The sequence below is a fragment of the Pipistrellus kuhlii genome, unplaced genomic scaffold, assembly GCF_014108245.1.
Source record: "Pipistrellus kuhlii isolate mPipKuh1 unplaced genomic scaffold, mPipKuh1.p scaffold_m20_p_10, whole genome shotgun sequence".
Lineage (NCBI taxonomy): Eukaryota > Metazoa > Chordata > Mammalia > Chiroptera > Vespertilionidae > Pipistrellus > Pipistrellus kuhlii.
This window is the reverse complement of record NW_023425405.1, coordinates 57,061,215-57,081,081: the sequence shown is the minus strand read 5'-3', so window position 1 is coordinate 57,081,081 and position 19,867 is coordinate 57,061,215. Positions and strand designations below refer to the sequence as shown.

The following is a 19,867-nucleotide window of genomic DNA, read 5'->3' as shown; positions in this document are numbered from 1 at the left end:
AGATTTCATTTATTCATGTTTTACTCATCAATTTTGGATTAACCTTAACTCATTTTTATTGGAGAGCAATTTAAATCATCAGTGAGAATCTTTAAAAAATTAATTTATTGTATTAAATTTTTAAGCAGATATGTATTAAATTTGTGTTGTAATTTTACCATAAGTAATTTGTTGCATTCTTTCTCCCCTAACCCTTTCTGCATTGCCTCTGATGGATAGATCGAAGTCCTGAAGGTGGGTAAGAAAAATGATTTAGAACAAAATGAATTTCTGAACTGAAATGTGGTCAGTGAATTGAGTTGGTATTATATTATAACGTGAATGAACCATTTTTATAAACTGCTATTGTTTTAAATTTTTTTTTTTGGGGTGACATTGGTTAATATAATCATACAGGCTTCAGGTGTGGTGTCTATAGTATAGGACCTGCATATTGCACTGTGTGCCCACCACCCAAACTCAGATCTTCTCCTGTCACCATATATGAGGACCCCATTCACCCTGACTCCCTTCCCTCTGACAACTGCCACACTGCTGTTTGTGTCCACGAGTTTTAGTCTTAAATCCCATGCATGAGTGAAATCATATGGTTCTTCGTCTTTTCTGACTGACTTATTTCACTTAGCATAATATTCTCAAGGTCCATTGGTGGTGTTGCAAATGGCAGTATTTCATTCTATGGACTGCTATTTTAACTATAGAAACCTCTTTAAGGATGACTCATTTCCTTGATCTGACTCTGGAGAGTATACATGTTTCCTCCCATAGAGACCTGTCATTCAGCAGAGTCATGAGCAAGAATGAAGCTCCATGACTCTTAAAGCAGAAATCACGTCATTGACAAGTGATTTCTTCAAGTGACTGGTGATTTACCTGTATGCTCTGTTATCGTATTTTACTAAAATGAAGAAATAGTAAAAGACACAAGGTGTTTGCCACGGAGTTCTAAATGGTCTGTTTTCTTGCGTCCAAACAAACCCAGCTCTGTCTCTGGTCAGCATGCCAGGTGTGCTCTTCTGTGGGCCTGTTCGTTGTCTTGTTTAGAATTTATGGGGAATGTCATCCCGGGTCTGACCCCTTGAACTTGTCCGGGTCGGCGTGAATTGTTAACCCATTTTGTAAACCTCCAAACCTTTGTTTATGAGTCTATGTAAAACTGACCATAATGTGAATTTCATTAAGTTTGTTCCTTTGAATCCCCTACTGGATTTTGAGCTCTTTGACAGACAGGTTCGAGCACTTACCTTTGAATTATACAATATTAGGATAAATGACAGGCACTATAAGAGAATCTTCTGCCCTCGCTGATTTGGCTCAGTGGCTAGAGTGTCAACCTATGGACTGAGGGGTTCTGGGTTCGATTCCAGTTAAGGGCACATGCCCGGCTTGTGGGCAGCTGATCAATGATTCTCTCTTCATCATTGATGTTTCTATCTCTCTCTCACTCTTTCCCTCTCTGAAATAAGTAAATAAATATATATTAAAAATAATTAAAAGTATATATTTAAAAAGAAATACTTTGGTTATTTCCCTCCTAGACACAGACTTTATTTGGTGGTTTATCTTCATATTAGCTATTTTAAGGTAAATATTAGATAACAATGTTAATTCATTAATAATAAATATATAAAATACTTAAAAATAATGGCAGTATTTACTCAAAGTTTTGGTGATGCCAACAACTTTGGTTGCATAGTATTTGGAAGGTGAAAATGCACTTATATGAGAAATATTTTAACAGAAGTATGTGATTAGCTTAATAACATAAAGCAAACTAGTCAAATTAGAATTTTGGTTATTAAAAACTATTATTAATAAATAATATTTATATTTTACTTTGCAAGATTGCACATAGCTGATAAAATTTGCACTAACTTTTGTAAAATATCATATTCATATTACTATTGAAATGATTCGTTTTAGGTTAAAAAAAACCAGTTAAGGTTATCACTGAAAGTAATTTATTCCCTCTTACTGTAAATTCAGTCCCAACCATTAGAGGGAAAGATCACAATCTATGGAAATGTGAGTATTTCAGTACAAAGCGAAAGCTGGTTGTCATACTCTGATGACATATTTTAAAATTATAATTAAGCTTCGGGGAGTCGCGTTGAAACACCCAGCTTCAGCCAGCAGGCGAGCAGCTAAAGGCCGCCCCTGAGCTCTCACCGGGCACACAGGGCTTCAGGTTTCAAAGACGGTCCGCCTCACTGGCCTGACCTGTGCGGGCTGCCGTGCAGATAAGCAGTCTTGCTTTCACTCATGGAAAAGAGGGAAGCACACGAGGCTTTATGTTGTCCCGCAAGAGTTAGGCTCCATTATTTCTGCATTTGGTTACATGACAGGGGAGGCGTAGCGGGGCCGCAGAGGGAGCACAGTACGTCGCCAGACATAACAGGAAGGGATCAAGGAAGTCCTGGCCACCAGACACCGCTACTGCTCGGGGCGCCTTGTTTGCAGTGAGAATGGTTCTAGCAGGCCCCTGGAAGGAGCGCTGCGGTGTGCGGTGGAAGTGTAATGCGTACACGTAGTTATTCCGCTTTGATATACATGCCCCCCCCCCGCCTTTAAAGTGCATTTTGGCTTCCCTCTTGACAGTGATACTGGGCTCTCGGGTGTGCCAGGTGTAGTTAGAATTCTCTTCCTGGAAAAATACTTCCATCAGGAGTGGTTTTGATGTGACTTTTCTTTCTCAGTGTTAGTTTTGTGATTAATTGTACCAAGTAGTTGCAACTGCCCGTTTCCTCTAGCAGGCTAGCGAGGGACGTGTTTGAAGGGGAGGCGATTATATTCGGTAAAGACGGCAGCACAGACTCAGTCTGACGAATGAGCAGGCCAATATTTGAATGTTATAAATGACCACATTTTTCTTTTCTCTCAGCTTAAAATTGAGTTGAATAAGCCTGTTTGCCAACAGCATAGGGAAAATACCGCTGAGGGTAGGCAAAGTTAGGACCAATTAGGCTCTTTCAACTGAGCTGAAAGCTAATTGAAAGTCTTTGAATACATGTAATCCTTATTATAGATGCACACATGTGCACACTCACACATATCTCCACATTCTTATGTACAATGGTAGCCTGAAGAATAATTATAGCCAGATTTACATTTCAAAATTCTCAAGAAAATGTAAATCTCAATGGAAATGTGTCTCTGATAGACCCCAAAACTAAATACTAGCGATTGTATTTTGAAATGTTTGGTTTTTAATTTGATGAGAAATAATATAAAATTTTGGCATTGTGATTTTTTTTTTAAAAGATATGGTTTCTTTAAACTGGTTTCTGAAGAATTTAGTATTTTCTTTTTAAAATATATTTTATTGACTTTTTAAAAAAATATATTTTATTGATTTTGTACAGAGAGGAAGGGAGAGAGATAGAGAGTTAGAAACATCGATGAGAGAGAGTCATCGATCAGCTGCCTCTTGCACACCCTCTACTGGGGATTTGCCCGCAACCAAGGTACATGCCCTTGACCTGAATCGAACCTGGGACCCTTCAGTCCCCAAGCCAACGCTCTATCCATTGAGCCAAACCAGTCTCGGCTTTATTGAGTTTTTTTACAGAGAGAAAGGGAGGATAAAGAGTTAGAAACATTGATAGGAGAGAAACATTGATCAGTTGCCTCCTGCACACCCCCTACTGGAAATGTGTGCCCACAACCAAGGTACATACCCTTGACCAGAATCGAACCTGGGACCCTTGAGTCCGCAGGCCGACAATATTCACTGAGCCAAATCAGTTAGAGCTAATATTTTCTTTTTAAATATATCTTTAATGATTTCAGAGAGGAAGGGAGAGGGAGAGAAAGATAGAAACATCAATCATGAGAGAGAATCATTGATTGACTGCCCTCTGCACTCTCCACACTTGGGACAGGGAGTGGAATCGTCACTACTGAGCCATGCCAGCTGGGCAGATTTTATATCTCCCCTGCAATGGTAAAACTTTTCAAGGTGCCATCATTTTATAATCAAATTTTTAAGTATCATTTTCTAAAATAATGTTTTCCAAATGTCCCATGAAACAGGTTTTACAGTTCCTAGAGAAAAAGGGAATTCTGGAGGGTTCTACAAATCTTAGCAACTGTAAAGCGTTGCCCAAATATGCGACACTGTGTAAGAACCCTGTCTAGGGTGCGCGGGATATTCAAGGCCACTTTGAGCATGGGAATCCTAATCAGGAGTGTTCAAGGCTAAGTTACTATATTCAGGTGCAAGAAGCAAGGACACACCTACCTTACTGTATGTATGCTGCACATATGTGCCCTTCTACAATATAACCCCAAATAGTGAGGCCACTATTTGGCAAGGAGCCTCTTTTGTCTAAGTTCGTATTAAAGGATGTTACTGAGTAGCAGGCACGGGGGCTGGGAGGCAGCTGCTTAGTGAGGCTGTAGTTCTAAAGATGGCTCCCGTGTAGCTCCTACTGCTACTTTGTGGGAAAGTGTATTGTTACCTAGCCTGTGTTTGGCGACTGTATGGGACTTTCCTTTGAAGAACTGCTTTGTCTAAAAGCTCCTGTCAGAGCTTGGGCTACAAGAGACTCTCTTATATACCCACAGCTTCTCATGGCTTTTCTGTCAAATACCCAGCATCCAAGGAGGTCCAGTCCCTGGCAGTGGGGCTTGGACCCAACATGCCATCATTAGCTGACTTCACTGGGCTGTGAACTGAGTTATAATGTATTTTAACTTGTTGGGTTTATTCATGCTTATAACCATTTGTTCCAGTTTCTGAAAACATATATACATCACCAGTTTCTTACTTTCTTTTTAAAATATATTTTTATTGATTTTTTACAGAGAGGAAGGGAGAGAGATAGAGAGCTAGAAACATCGATGAGAGAGAAACATCAACCAGCTGCCTCTTGCACACCCCCTACCGGGGATGTGCCCGCAACCAACGTAAATGTCCCTGACTGGAATCGAACCTGGGACCTTTCAGTCCGCAGACCGACATTCTACCACTGAGCCAAACCGGTTTTGGCTACACCACCAGTTTCTTTAGCTCTGGGTTCTAAGAGATTTAGTACCAATATTCAAATATAGGCTCAATAGCATAAGGCTAGTGATGTTGATCATGATTAAATTTTTTTTTTTTTTTTTTACCACATATTCAATCAGTACCCGGTCTAGTGAAACAGAGCCACAGTTTTAGCAGTATAGTTTTAGAAGCACATTTACAGCCAGATTTTGTTTGAATAATTAGCCAGACTTTGGTTCCAAGTACATAGAAGAACGCTTATTTTTGTGCATAGAATTGAGTGGGGGTGGGGAGGCTAATGGGGGGATGAGGATATATATGTAATAACTTAATCAATAAAGAAATTAAAAAAGGAGTTATCAGAAGGTGAAGCACCCCCCCCCCCCCACTATTCATTAAAAATGAAGGAAATGAAGATAGGTTTCAGGTTTTGAGGTTTTAGTTTATGTATTGTAGAGGAAATATATTAGTAGGTATAGTTCCATAATTTGGAGATATGTGGAATATATGAAATTGGAAAAATTCATAAGTAGTAGTTTAGATCATGCTACCATAATATTTTGAGTCGAAACATTTTACCATTGCCCTGGTGTGCTAAGTAGTTAGAGTCTTGGCCTGCACACCAAGGGATGCGGGTTCAATTCCCAGTCAAGGGCATTTACCTGGGTTGCAGGTTTGATCCCAGGGGCCTGGTGGAGTGCATGCAGAAGGCAACCCATCCATGTGTCTCTTTCACACCTCTCTCTCTCTCTCTCTCTCTCTCTCTCTCTCTCTCTCTCTCTTCTCTCTCTCTTTCCCTCCCTCCCTCTTCTTTCTCCCCTCCCTCCCTTCTGCTCTTTCTAAAAAGCAATGAAAAAATATCCTTGGGTGAGGATGAAATTTTTTTTTTTTTTGCCATTGCAAAGTACAAATAAACATGCCTTTAAAATCTCACAGAATGTTAGGATATATAATACCCGGGACCTTTCCGAAGAGCCACAGCTATACTTTGCATCTAGGATTCCAGAAGTGAATTAAACATCTGTTGGTTATGAGCAAAAAACGAGCTACATAAAATGTGATGGATAATAGATTATGTTGGAGAATGACAAATATGCTCCCCATACTCTGAAAAAGTCTTTAATTGACCTCATATATCAACCTGTTTCCATTGCTGATGATCTCTTGCTATCCCACTGAACAAGTAATACTGAAAAGGATAGTCCCAGCTTGGATGTAGAGTAAGCCACTCCACTCCAACTGGCTTAAGCAAAATATGCTGCTAATTTGGAACCATGTCCCCAAACCCCAACTGCTCGCTCTTTACTATTTCTAAGTTGCTCGCTGACTCCACTGGAAGGCAATAAAGGGGTGAATGTGTGGCCCCATCAAGCAGAGTACAGCAGGTCCTGAGATGCAGGCTGCTGTATATTATCATTTATCTTACCCCATCAAAAACAGAACCCTAGGATAAAAGGAGAGAAAACTAAAGTTGTAGAATTGCTTTTCTGGATTTTTAAGTAGAGAGCCTACTTTGCTTTGGTTTCAGTATCGTTCTCTGTAAAAACATTGAAAGGACTTGATTTTTAAAATCTTTTAATACTGCCATAAAAGTCTTCATTGTTATATATTATTCAGTTACCTATTTAAATATGCCTGTGTACAAAGAGAACAAAATCTGACAATTGAGTGACTGTGGAAGCCTGTAAAAATGTCACTTCACTGATATGTAAAGTTAAATGGATTGAGAAAAATCGAATCAAATGAAGGTAACATTCTTAATATTACTGTATAAAATGTAATGAACTTTAGATCTTAAGTAGAACAAATTCTGCTTTCATGTTGTAATTTGTTGCAAATTAATTGTAATTTGATTTTCAGTAAGTAAAAAAAGCGAAAGGTTAAAAAATTTGTGTGTGTGGGGGTAGAGATGTTATGAAATATATTCATATAAAGTCTTTCTGATATAAATTTCATACTCATTACTCATCTTAGCTGAGAGTCTTAAATTAGGGCTAGAATTTGAAGGTCTTAGCTTAAGATAGTTCAGTAGTTGACTATAACTCTCTATTCAGTGTTGAAGTGTGATGATTTTAAAAATATGGTCTTACTATTAAAGGCAGACAAATGCCTGTGGTCTTTCTAAGATTTTATTTCTGCCTTTCACTTTAAAAAATCCTGCACTGCTAGTACTCTTTATCTTTGTAGTTTTTGAATTATGGTTGACATTCAATATTATATTAGTTTCAGGTGTACAGCATACTGATTAGACATTTATATAACTTAAACAGTGATCTCTGATATTGCCTTCTGCTTCTTGACAATAATATAAAAATGCGAATTATGATAATAATGTGCAGTTACTTCAGTGATGCCAGAGAAAATAGGCAGGCAGCAAACTTTTATACTAGGCTATGTTGTTACTCGGACTATTACTAGTACAGATATTTTGTGCATCATATTATTGGACACATTCATAACTCTGCATTTCTCTCTCTTTCTTCCAGGCATTCCTCGGGTTATCCAATGTAAATTCAGACTTCCCCTGAAATTAGTCTGTCTCCCAGGCCAGCCTTCAAAAATTGCAAGCCACAAGCTAACGATTGATACCAACAAACCTCCAGTCAGCCTTCTCAGTCTCTTTCCAGGTAGGCCTTCTGAAGTAACATGCCTGCCATGTATCAGAAATGTTAAGAATTTAGAATGGAATACCTCACCAGCAGGTAATGATGGGGTAATTATCAGCTAATTGTTAAGTCAGAATATAAAAATGCCTCCAGGATTTTTCCTTGGCCTGTTCAAAGGCGAATAGCTTATATCAACAAGCAATGAGGCGGACCTTTTAAGTTTGATTAAAATTAGTATAATCATTATTTTGTTTCAGTATTCAGAGATGAGAACATCAAATGTTTCTCTTTAGACTGTGGAATTTTTTGGCTTGGAATGTAAATATTTATTGTTCACTTTCATGGTAGGTTTCTGGATAGGTATCTTTTTAAAGTACATACCGTCTTATGCCCCTGAAAAGTAATCGCCTAAGTAGGTATCTTAGGCTCTTTGTGGTTCTGCTGCCTGCAGCAGCTGGAGGGGGCGAATGTTCGTTCTCTGGCCCTAATTGCTGAGAAGGGGCTCCGTATATGAAGCTTCAGTGTCACAGTGAACATTTGGGGTAATCCGTGAAGGTGTGACTTTCTCCAGGTGTCAGTTTTCCTCTAACTTACAAAAAAGAGAGGCATGAATTGGATGCAGCATCTGCAGTAACCAGGTTTCTAATGTTCCCATCCAGTCACTTCACTGGTGATGGGGTGGAATTAAGAAAACAAATCTGGGAATTAAACCAACCCTTTCAAATCCCTCATTAAAAAATCGTCACCATTGACTCTGAGGTGCATCTTCACCCTTGCATTAATGGGTAGGATTTAGAATACAAAGAGTATTTCCCACAAGCTTTAGCGATTTATGGTAAGTCAACTTTTGTGTTATTAACTACTTAAAGTGCTTACAATTTATTTTTCATGAATTTGAAGTGTTTAAGAAGCATTGTTTATGTATAATGAAAAGCCTTCAAAATGGAATGCTTTTTATTACAATTGATCTATTCTTTAGTTTGGCTTGAGTTTGAATATATATATAGCAAATAGTTTTGTACCTTTTGGTGTTTCCATTCCTTTTCCTTCCTTCTTAGTCATTTTCTTATAACAAATTTGGATTATAAAGAAGTCAGGAAGAGTCACTACTTTCATAACATCTTATACAAATGTATTAATTCCTTGGGTCTCCTATACTTCCTGGAAATTTAATAGGAAATTATATGCTGCACACTGAATTTATTGGTTCCTTAGAAAAGTGTTGAAGAGCTTGGCTTCTGAGTGGTTGACATTTACTGTGGATGGATGAAACCCACAGAGACTGAATAAAAATGCAGGCTTTCAATCAGAGAGGTAATATCTGTAAGCCTAGGAAAGTTTAGGTATATTTTTCTCCTGATTTGGGGCTCAGTTGTATTGGTATCTTAGGCTCATCAGCACATATTTGCTTCTTTCTTACTTTAGAAATAGGACTCAATGACAGATTAAAAAAAAAATTCCCTTCACGATCCAATGTATGTGATACAGCTAGTTCTTTTTGGGAGATCGTGGATCTGTGTTCATATTGAACATGCTGGAATCCTATCATTGTTCAACAGAAGCACTTTGCTACTTTTTCACGTTTCCATTTTTCACTCTTGGTATGGAGAAGACTTTTATGTATTGATTTCAGGTCATGTTGGATCAAACTGTCCTTGAATTCCAGATTTCAGTGATACTGTCTTTTTAACCTTTGTTTCTCCTGGCGCTGTATTTTGGGTGGTTTTGGTTGCTGTACGTTCGAGTCACTTTCTTCTGCAGAGTGTGATGTGTTTCCACTCAGCATATGTTTCACCTCAGACAGTGTAGCTGTCATCTCTCAAGAGTGATATGGGTCTTTTCTTCTTCTTAAAAAGATCTTCCATGTCTCTAATAGAATGTCCTTGAACATACACAACAACATGATAACTGTTTAAGTGCCCTTGCCTATGAGTCTGTCATCCATGTCATTTCTGAGTTAGTTCTGATTGATTTGCTCCTTTCATATGAATTGTAATTTCTTCCTTCTTTGCATGTCCTGTAGTTTTTGTTTGAAGAACAGAACTTCTGAATTTTATCTAGTTGTGTGTTGAGTACTTTAGTTTTCCTCTAAAACTTCTTGAGCTTTTTATCTGAGACACTGTTAAGTTACGTGAAAAAGTTTGATCCTTTGAAGTGGTGCTAGGCAGGATGGGAGCAGCATTTTATTCGAGGGCAAACCTCACCTGCTTCTGAGGGTGAACTCTTCCATGTGTTCTGCGCGATGCCTAGGGAACTAGGCTGGTTGGAATCCTGGCCAGTGAGAACAGGGCTGGTCCTGGCTCTGGGTGGGGTCACAGATTCCATGTTCCCTGGAATCTCTTTCGGTGGCCTTCCCTCAGCCTCATGTCGTTTCCTTACAGGTGTGGGCGCATTGGTGTTGGGATATGTACTCCAGGGGCACTTAGCAGGTCTCTGCAGACCTCCCTCTGTCGTGCTCTCTCCTCTGACACCCTGCCTGTGAACTTGTGCGACTTTGACCTTCCCAGACTCCTAATTCTATCTCCCTTCCTGGGGAGAACGCTGGGTTGCACCTTGGTTCCCCAACCTGTCTTGCGGCCTGCAGATCTTTCTCAAGGCAGTAAACTGGGATAATGATAGGACTCACTCTGTTTGTTTCTTGTTTGGAAGGGATCATTGTTCAATTCTGTATTTCCAATGTATTAACAAAAAGTATTTCAGCCTGGCAGGTGTGGTTCAGTGGTTGAGTGTCGACCTGTGAACCAGGAGGTCATGGTCAGGGCACATGCTTAGGTTTCAGGCTCTGTCCCTAGTATGGGGTGGGCTGGAGGCAGCCGATCAATGGTTCTCATCATTGATGTTTCTTTTTCACTCTCCCTCTCTCTTCCTCTCTGGAAATCAATAAAAATATATTTTAAAAAAAGTATTTCATATTTTCTCATTTTTTTAAGTTGTTTTAGATGGAATGGAACTGTGGCTCCAGTTTCTCCAACATGGCCTGAAGTGAAAGTCTCCAACATTATAATTTTTATTTGTTTTGTGTCAGGATTCAAATGTGGATAACATTTTTTCAATTTTTTAATATACATTTTTGGTATCTCCTTTTCTATAGGTTTTAACCCCTCCACCTCCTTTTTAATTATTTGCTGAATAGTACGTATTATTTTTCCTATGTGTTTCTCTCGCTCTGAATTTCACCAGTTGCATCCGTGGGATGTTGTTTAATATTTATTTTCTCTGTCCACTTTGTTGTCTGTAAATTGCAGTTGCAGCTAGAGCTAATAGTTCAGCTTAATTATTTTGGCCACATTGCTTAATGAATGGTGGCTTATGCTTTCAGCGGGGGGACAAGGTATCTGCTTGTCTCTTTTGGTTTGTGATGGTCTCAGTCATTGATATTAAACGCTGAGGTCCATTCATTCATTGGAAGTTGAAAATAGCCATATTCTAGTTCTTTCAAACTTCCTTCAGTTTTTGGCTGAAATAGTTCTATATGGAGGACCTTTCCTTATGTACTAGGGTTATGTGGTGCATAGGTAGGATCACCAGCATAAATGCATGGTTCCCTGTGTTTATTACTGATTTTTAAAATAATGAGTTGCCTGGCTGGTATGGTTCAGTGGTTGAATATCAACCCATGAACCAGGAGGCCATGGTTCGATTCCAGGTCAGGGCACAGGCCTGGGTTGCGGATTTGATCCCCAGTGTGGGGTGTGCAGGAGGCAGCCGATCAATGATTCTCTCTCATCATTAATGTTTCTATCTACTTTCCTCTCTGAAATCAATTAAAAAAAAAAAGTGCTGATTTTCTATTCCTCCAAGACTTATCATTTGGCTTTTTTTTTTTTTTTGTATCAACATAAACACAGGCCTTTAATTAGATTTGATGTGTTTCACTCCATTACAGCTATTATTTTTTGATACTTAAATATTTTCACTTCTGGTCAGTGATAGTCTCTTTAAATTGGCTCTGCTAGTTTCACACAACTCTGCTAGTTTCTGGTCATTTCCTTGCTTCCGTTCCAGGCTCACCTGTGCATTTCCTACTTAGACCTAGAATGAACCACTAGGTCCTAGAAAGGAAATGAGATGATTTCAGAGAGTTCTTATGTGGCAGAAATTTTAGCAACTGGAAGCTAACAGGAAAATCAGTGAATCTAATTCATGCTTGGGGTTAAACATGACTAGTGACATAAAACATACTTGTCATCAGCTAAGTTTCCTGTTTCAATACTGTCTTACCTCATGGTAATGTAAAATGATTTCTCCCCTCCTCCCCCCACTTTTTTTCTTCTTTTTTTTTTTTTCAGGCTTTGCCAATCAGTCCGAAGAGGAACAGGTGAATGTGATGGGTTTTCGGTTCCTAGGTGGTTCCCAAGTTACTCTTCTTGCTTCTAAAACCTCGCGTAAGTAAACCATGGAGTTATGGCTTTTGAAATTTTTTTATTAAGTGCACTACATCATCACCAAGGGTTTCTGCAAAGGGTGGTGTTCAGCTAAATGTTGAAAAATAAGAGCCATAGAATTAATACAAAGGACATAAAAGTTTTAAAGCTAGGTCCTATTTTGTTAGAGACTTATCTTTGGGGATGAGGATAGTTTGAGGGAGGAATTTAAAGGATTAAAAATGTTTATGAGATAGGTATATGTTGAACTAGATTTTAGGGACTATCAGAAAACTGGAATTAATTTTTATGTGTGCATATATTCTTATATTCTTTTTTTAAAAAAATCCTCACCTGAGGATATATTTTTATTTATTTTTAGGGGGAGATGAGGAGGAGGATGAGGAAAAGGAGGAAGAAGAGGAGGAGGGAGAGAGAGAGAAAAAAGAGAGAGAGAAACATTGATCGGTTGTTTCCCATACATGCCATAACCAGGGGTTGAACCTACAACTTAGGCATGTGCCCTGATCGGGAGTCAAACTGGGAACCTTTTGGTGCACAGAGTGTTGCTCCCACCAGCTGAGCCACCTAACCAGGGTGACAACATTTTGTTTTGATTAGCTTTAATCTTCACTTGGATGATGGAATAATTTTTGTACATTTCTCTTGTTAAACTGTTCTCTTTAGTTAAACTAAAAAATTGTTGCCAACAGGTCCTTGGAAAATTGTACAAATCTGTATGATGAGTCAGCAATTGAGGTCATTTAAAAAAGGCAAGAAGTGATTCCATGTGATAAATGGGGATATTTATGTCCTAATGCACTATGTTTATTATTTTTTTAGATAAAGTGACTGTTAGAGCATTGCTGTAGCACATGATTACTTTACCATTCTGTAAAAATCACGAAATATTCAGCTATTTAGTAACATCTATCTGAATAGATGGCTGTGCCATAGTGCAGGCTGACAGGCTGAATCATGGGATAGGACAAAACTTTTTAAATAAGGAGCCAAATGAACTGTGTCAACTGAAACCTGAAGAGTAGCCATTACAATTCCCTGGTGGTATTTTTTACTTCAATGACACACAGAATTCTACCTAGGAAGTGCCCTTGGTGATGAAGGGAGATAGATATGAGGAAAGTACAGTTTTCTGGGGTTGAGGTAGATGTTGGTGCTCCCTACTGCTCTTACCAGAATATCCATCCCCAAGAAAGGAATGAGATGATTTGTACCCAATGTGTGTCTGGTGTCTGGCATTTTTCCTTTTTGTGATTCTGAATCCAGGATGTAATTTCTCTTCTAAATTATCACAAAGACAACTCACTTCTTTAATAATGTCTCTAGCCCAGCTTGTGTGGCTCAGTGGTTGAGCTTCAACTTATGAACCAGAAGGGTATGGTTCGATTCCTAGTCAGGACACATGCCCAGGTTGCAGACTCAATCTCTAGTGGAGGGTGTGCAGGAGGCAACCGATCAATGATTGTCATCATTGATGTTTCTATCTCTCTCTTCCTCTCCTTTCATCTCTGAAATCAATAAAACATATATATTTAAAAATAATGTTCCTATAGCTTATCTTTATAATTTATGAGTATCTAATTTCAAAGAGCTTTAAAAATATTGATAAAACTCAATTTACTAAATATAATTCTACCTGAGCTCAAATCAGTGCCATCTAAGCTACAGATTAATCCAAGGATAAATGAAGAGGATCTAGTGTTGCAAGTGTTTAGAAAGAACTGGACAACCAAACTCAGTAGTGATTCAGAAGTGAGATGTAATTGGAAGGAGTGTGGGTTTTATTTTGTTTTTAAATTTGCAACAGTAGAACATGTTTGAATAGTAATGAAAATGATTGAGTTACGTGGGAGAGGCTGATATCAGGAAAGACAAGCTTTTGTAATTTTACTGTGAAAGGAGAGATTGGATGTAAGTGACACCTTTTGGAGAGTGGTTTGTGAAGATGGAGAGAACAATGGAGACAAGGATTTCAAGGAAATGAGATGTCACAGTTGTGCATATTGAAAAAGCCTGTTTGATGTTAGCACAATGAATCAGAAAAAGAAACACATTTAAACACAGTTTTTGAAATCTTGGAGCTCTAAAGATCAGAAGCATATCCTCAAAGATTAAAAAGGAAAAAGCAAGCTACTCAAAGAACGTGAATTAAGAAGATTGTTTTGGATATTAGAACACAATGAAATAATTATTTACAAGATTTAAGGGAAATGATTTTCAACTTAGATTTCTGTACCCAACTAAACTGGTCATTAACAGTGAATGCTGAATAAATACATAGTATTTTTCAGTGTCACAACCAGGGTTAAGCAATTGCAAATAGCGCCGAAACCGGTTTGGCTCAGTGGTAGAGCGTTGGTCTGCGGACTGAAAGGTCCCAGGTTCGATTCTGGTCAAGGGCATGTACCTTGGTTGCGGGCACATCCCCGGTGGGGGGTGTGCAAGAGGCAGCTGGTCGATGTTACTCTCTCATCGATGTTTCCAGTTCTCTATCTCTCTCCCTTCCTCTCTGTAAAAAATCAATGAAATCTATTTAAAAAAAATTGCAAATAGCAAATTTATGTGGCCTCGTGTAGGTCTTTGGGAAAAGAAAAGTAATACAATGAAAGATTATCTTGAAAGATGTGAACATGTGCCGAAACCGGTTTGGCTCAGTGGATAGAGCGTCGGTCTGTGGACTGAAAGGTCCCAGGTTCGATTCCGGTCAAGGGCATGTACATTGGTTGCAGGCACACCCCCAGTAGGGGGTGTGCAAGAGGCAGCTGGTCGATGTTTCTCTCTCATTGATGTTTCTAGCTCTCTATCCCTCACCCTTCCTCTCTGTAAAAAAAAAAAAAAAAAAAAAAAAAAAAAAAAAATCAATAAAATATATTAAAAAAAAAGAAAGAAAGATGTGAACATGTTAGAATAAGGGATTGAATTGAATATGATTAAGTTTAAAAGTTCTTTGCTTGTCTCTTGATTGTTTGGCTTCATATATAATGAAAACATTGTAGAAATGTATGTGAATAAGGGTTGGGCCTTGAGAAAAATTTTATTTTTAATCTGCCAAAAGAAAGATCTATAATCTTTTAAAATAAATTTATTTATTGAAATTAAATTTATTGGGGTGACATTGATTAATACATATCAGGGATATGCAAAATTAAGTTTATGGAAGTATATAGAAAATAATACAATAATGAATAAATATTAGTAAAAGAATAAACTCATAACTGTAAACCTACTTTCAATAATACATCATCTGCTTTTTGCATTGTGGATCCAACACACAAAGTATAGTCTCTTTCTGTCACTGTCCTTTTGTTCCCCTTAACCCTCATCACTCTCCCCCTACTCCCCTTTTCCTCTGGTAACCACCATCCTTTTTGTCAATACCTATGAATTTATTTGTTTTGTTTGATTGTTGCTTTCTGTTTTGTATTCCACAGCATATGTAATATTAACCAACATATCTTCAGAGGAAAGCATGTGAGAGGCTTGCTCTTGCCTCTGTTCATTTTGCAGTCAGCAAACATCCTATCTAATAAAAGAGTAATATGCACATTGACTGTCACCTCAGCACACAAGATGGCCACCCCCATGTGGACACAAGATGGCCACCACAAATTGATCAGCAGGGGAGGGCAGTAGGGAGGGATTAGACCTATAAGGGAGGACAGTTGGGGAGAACCCAGGCCTGCAGGGGAGGACAGTTAGGGGGGACCGAGGCATGTAGGGAAAGACAGTTGGGGGGGACCCAGGCCTGCAGGAGAGGGCAGTTCGGGGGAACCAGGTCAGCAGAGACGGGCAGTTAGGGGTGACCAGACTGGCAGGGGAGTGGTTAGGGGATAATCAGGTTGGCAGGCAGAAGCGTTTAGGGTCAATCAGGCAGGCAGGTAGGCTAGTGGTTGGGAGCTAGCAGTCCTGGATTGTGAGAAGGATGTCCCAGATTGGAGAGGGGGCAGGCTGGGCTGAGGGACAACCCCTGCCCTGTGCACAAATTCGTGCACCAGGCTTCTAGTGTTAGATATAAACATTGGTGGCTCTTGTGGAGCTCTTGGACATGGGAGAAACAGATAGAGAACCAATGCTCGAGCTTGGTATGCTGATAGAAGCCCACTTTAGGTGCAATTGCAGCCCAAAGGAGTAAGGTTCCATAAGAGATTTTATTTGTAAAAGATCTTGAAGGATGAATAGGAGATTATTAGGTGGAGGGCACTCTATGAAGAGGAAAAGGTGTCCTCAGATGCTGGATAGAGTGTGGGGTTTTAGAAACCAGGGAATTTTCTTCTGTGCTGGGAATTTTATATAGTAGTGGCTTTGTGGTAGTTTTTCAATGAAGTAAAAAAAAAAAAAAAAAAAAATAGAGATAAGTGTAATGTAATGACCAAATCCAAAGTCCCTGGAAACTTACCCCATGCCACTGTATGCACTTTAATGTATGCAGTGAGTCATCAATTTATTACTGTTTTATATTTATCTTAGAACTTCTTAGCTATATTATCAAGGGACAATGGCCAAATTATATAAATCCAGCTTGGAAAAAGCCTTTTTGAAAAGTAAATTTAGAGAAATCATCTACAGTTTCCACTAATATCGAAGAGGTTGTATATTTAGAATACTTATACTAATATCTACTGAAATTGTTTATATTATTTTCTCAAACTTCTCGGTTCCAAAAGCCTTCATCTGCCTTTCCATCTCGCATTTAAAAATTTCCAAATAGTATAAATTATACTGATGCTTTGTTTATGACATGAATACAAACATTATTTATATTGATGAACTTCAGATGTTCTGACATGAATAGACACTGACGTGATGCATTTTTGTGCACTGCTTAGTTAAATCCATTATTTTCTCCATTTGTAGCAGAGTGGAATGGCAATTGACTGCACTCCAGTCATCTAAATTTATTCATTTGGAAGCTGGAATGGTTATTTCCACTGAGCTGCTATTACAAGATGCAAAGAAGAAAGGACTAAAAAAAAAAAAAAAAAAAAAAAAGTAAATCGAATGTTCATGTTGGCAGCTATTTTAATTACTAGTATTGAAAGGGTGTATTTTAAAATAAAACTTTCTTCCTTCATGTTATATTATAAATAGATTTTTATTTCTCCTTTCCATGAAATGCAGGCTCTGGAAAGTTTCCAGGGCAATGTTAACTATTTTGAAACACAAAAACTGAGAAAATACGTAATCATCAAAAGATTACTTTATAAATCTTTGACTCATTAATTCTTGTTGATTTTTGGTAATCTGAAAAAAACAACTGAAATAATTGTGTTTATATTTCTGAATCCCAAGTATAATTTCTTTATTGAAAAAAGAAATTAGTTTTCTTCCCCCCTCCTCATGTATTGATGAAAATAAGAATATAATTAAAGCCCAAAATGTTAGAGAAAATATTACATCTATTTAGACGTTTATTATTTTTACATTCTATTATTGGCGACATTCATGCATTGTACTTGGTCACAGTAGTGTACTATCTTAGTTCAGTTGGGCTGCTATAACAAAATACCAGAGACTTGGGTGGCTTTTGTATAATAGAAATTGGCTTCTCGCAGTTCTGGAGGCTGGGAAGTCCAAGATCATGGCTCTGGTACAGCTGGTGCCAGCTAAGAGCTTGCTTCAGGTTCACAGGTTCTGTCTTTTTGCTCTGGCAAAGGGGCAAGAGAGTTATCTGGGGTCTTTTTTATAAGGGCACTCATCTCTTTCATGAGAGATTCACCTCATGACCTAATCACCCCCAAAGGTCCTACTTCCAAATACCATCACATTGGGCATTAGGGTTTACCATATGCATTTTGGGGGGACGTAAACATTCATTCTATTTCAAGTAGCTGCGGGGTTTCTAGAAATTTATATTTGAAATTTTCATCGAGCTTTAGATTTTTTACTGTTTCACTCCACACTTTTTATATCAGATAGTTTTAACTTTTAACCCTCATCAGAGGACATGTTTTTATTGATTTTTAGAGAGAGTAGAAATGGGAAAGAAAGAAGGAGAGAGAAACATTAATGTGAGAGAAAAACACCAATCAATTACCTTAGGAAAGAGTCCTGATTTGAAACTGAACCTGTAACCTAGGTATGTATCCTGACCAGAACTGAACCCTCAACCTTTTGGTGTACAGGGCAATGTGCCAGCCAATTGAGCTACCCAGCCAGGTCTTGACCAATATTTTTCAACATCTAATTGTGATTGATATAAATTTTATAATTCAAAGATAAATTGCATTTTTTATAGATACAGTAAAACCTTGTGGACCTCGATTTAACAGACTTTGGATTCTAGTCTGTATGTCATATGTGAAAATGAACACTCTGCTAATTTAAAAATGCTTTTAACCAAGATTTACTTATACTTAAATTAACAGGTTATTTTTTTGTTATAAATTCACTGTTATTTTTAACGAATTTTAGCAAATAGGCCATATGTTAGAAAGAACCCTGTAGTAATTTCATCCACATACATGGATATTACATGTCTACATACATGGATATTACATGTCTACATAGCCTACATATTTAAACCCAAGAGTACTGCTTGTAAACAGTGTCCAGGAATGATCAGCATGTGATTACACTGCATCCCTCATGGTAGCTGGTTCTGTTGTCACTTGGTGTGACTTTCTGCAGCATTTTTTTTGTTTTGTTTTGTTAATCCTCACCTGATTGATTTTTGGAGAGAGTGGAAGGGAGGAGGAGGAGACACAGAGAAAGAAACATCGATGTGAGAGAGACACATCGATTGGTTGCCTCCCGGGGATCAAGCCTGCAACCAAGATATGTGCCCTTGACTGGAATGGAACCTGCAACCCTTCAGTCAGTGGGCCAGTGCTCTGTCCACTGAGCCAAACCGCCTAGGGCTGCAGCAGCTTTGATGTGAGCAGGCGATGTGTCATGTGCGCTAGCCCTCACCCCAGCATTCCTTTTCTCTTCTCGGAGACTGGTGAATGCATTCATTGACTACACCTACTCAGTATAAATTTAAAATTACTGTGATACACACAGAAAACTTTTCTGTGAAATTAAACTTTTAATTTTACAAATGTGTCTATATAAGGAAAAACATGTAAACAAATTAATTTGTCATTTTTTTTTTTAACACACACATTCAGAAAGCCTACTTTATTATACTAGTATAACGGACTTTCTGCTTTAATGTACACCCCCTGCCTGAATTGGTCCGTGGTATGGAAGTTTACTGTAATGATACCAGATTGTATTTTTACAATGGTTGCTTTCTTACCTTTAAAGTAAAGTGTTGCTTGTTCTTTAGAAGGACTCAAATTTAAGTGTTTTTTTTTTCTTTCTTCTTATTGTACTGTAACGTGACTACATACCTTTGGCATTAAATTTGAAAATGTTAAGTGGCTGATGCAGAAAACCTCAATAATGCACTGGAAATATTTTTATCAAGCCAGTAGAAATTGTTTCTATCGATATATTCCATCAAAGAAATCTCTTTGCTTTTTGTGTTTGTATTCATTATCAGAGTTAGTGACAATTCATGCATTTCCAGCTAGTAATAAGCATTTTTATTAATTATTTTTCCCCCTCTCCTAGAGCGATATCGCATTCAGAGTGAACAGTTTGAAGATCTTTGGCTCATAACAAACGAGCTTATTCTCCGCCTTCGAGAATATTTTGAAAAGCAGGGAAGCAAAGATTTCGCATGTTCTTTTTCTGGATCCATGCCCCTTCAAGAATATTTTGCGTTGATTGATCATCATTTTGAGGTGTGTATGATTAGAACAAACATCATTTTTTTTTAGCACATTAAAGCAAGACATGCTGCAGAAGTGAGAATTGTATGATTACACTATTAGGCTGGATGCTCCAATCTGTTCTTTTATGGACAGAAATTTTTGTGACTCTGTCCCTGCCCTTTTGCCTGG

The 19,867-nt window shown here is 38.1% G+C and overlaps 1 protein-coding gene across 6 annotated transcripts in view; it reads left to right on the top strand.

Moving 5' to 3' along the window:
- Positions 1 to 19,867, top strand: part of BBS9 (Bardet-Biedl syndrome 9) — a 287,972-nt gene that overhangs the window by 131,351 nt on the left and 136,754 nt on the right. For 4 of the 6 annotated variants that reach the window (XM_045578645.1, XM_045578646.1, XM_045578649.1 and 1 more), the window contains exons 15-18: positions 220 to 234; positions 7,474 to 7,614; positions 11,883 to 11,978; positions 19,536 to 19,708. In XM_045578645.1, the coding sequence (XP_045434601.1) occupies positions 220 to 234; positions 7,474 to 7,614; positions 11,883 to 11,978; positions 19,536 to 19,708 (425 nt within the window). The remainder of the gene's footprint in view (positions 1 to 219; positions 235 to 7,473; positions 7,615 to 11,882; positions 11,979 to 19,535; positions 19,709 to 19,867) is intronic. The other 2 variants (XM_045578647.1, XM_045578648.1) reach the window with 1 other exon arrangement.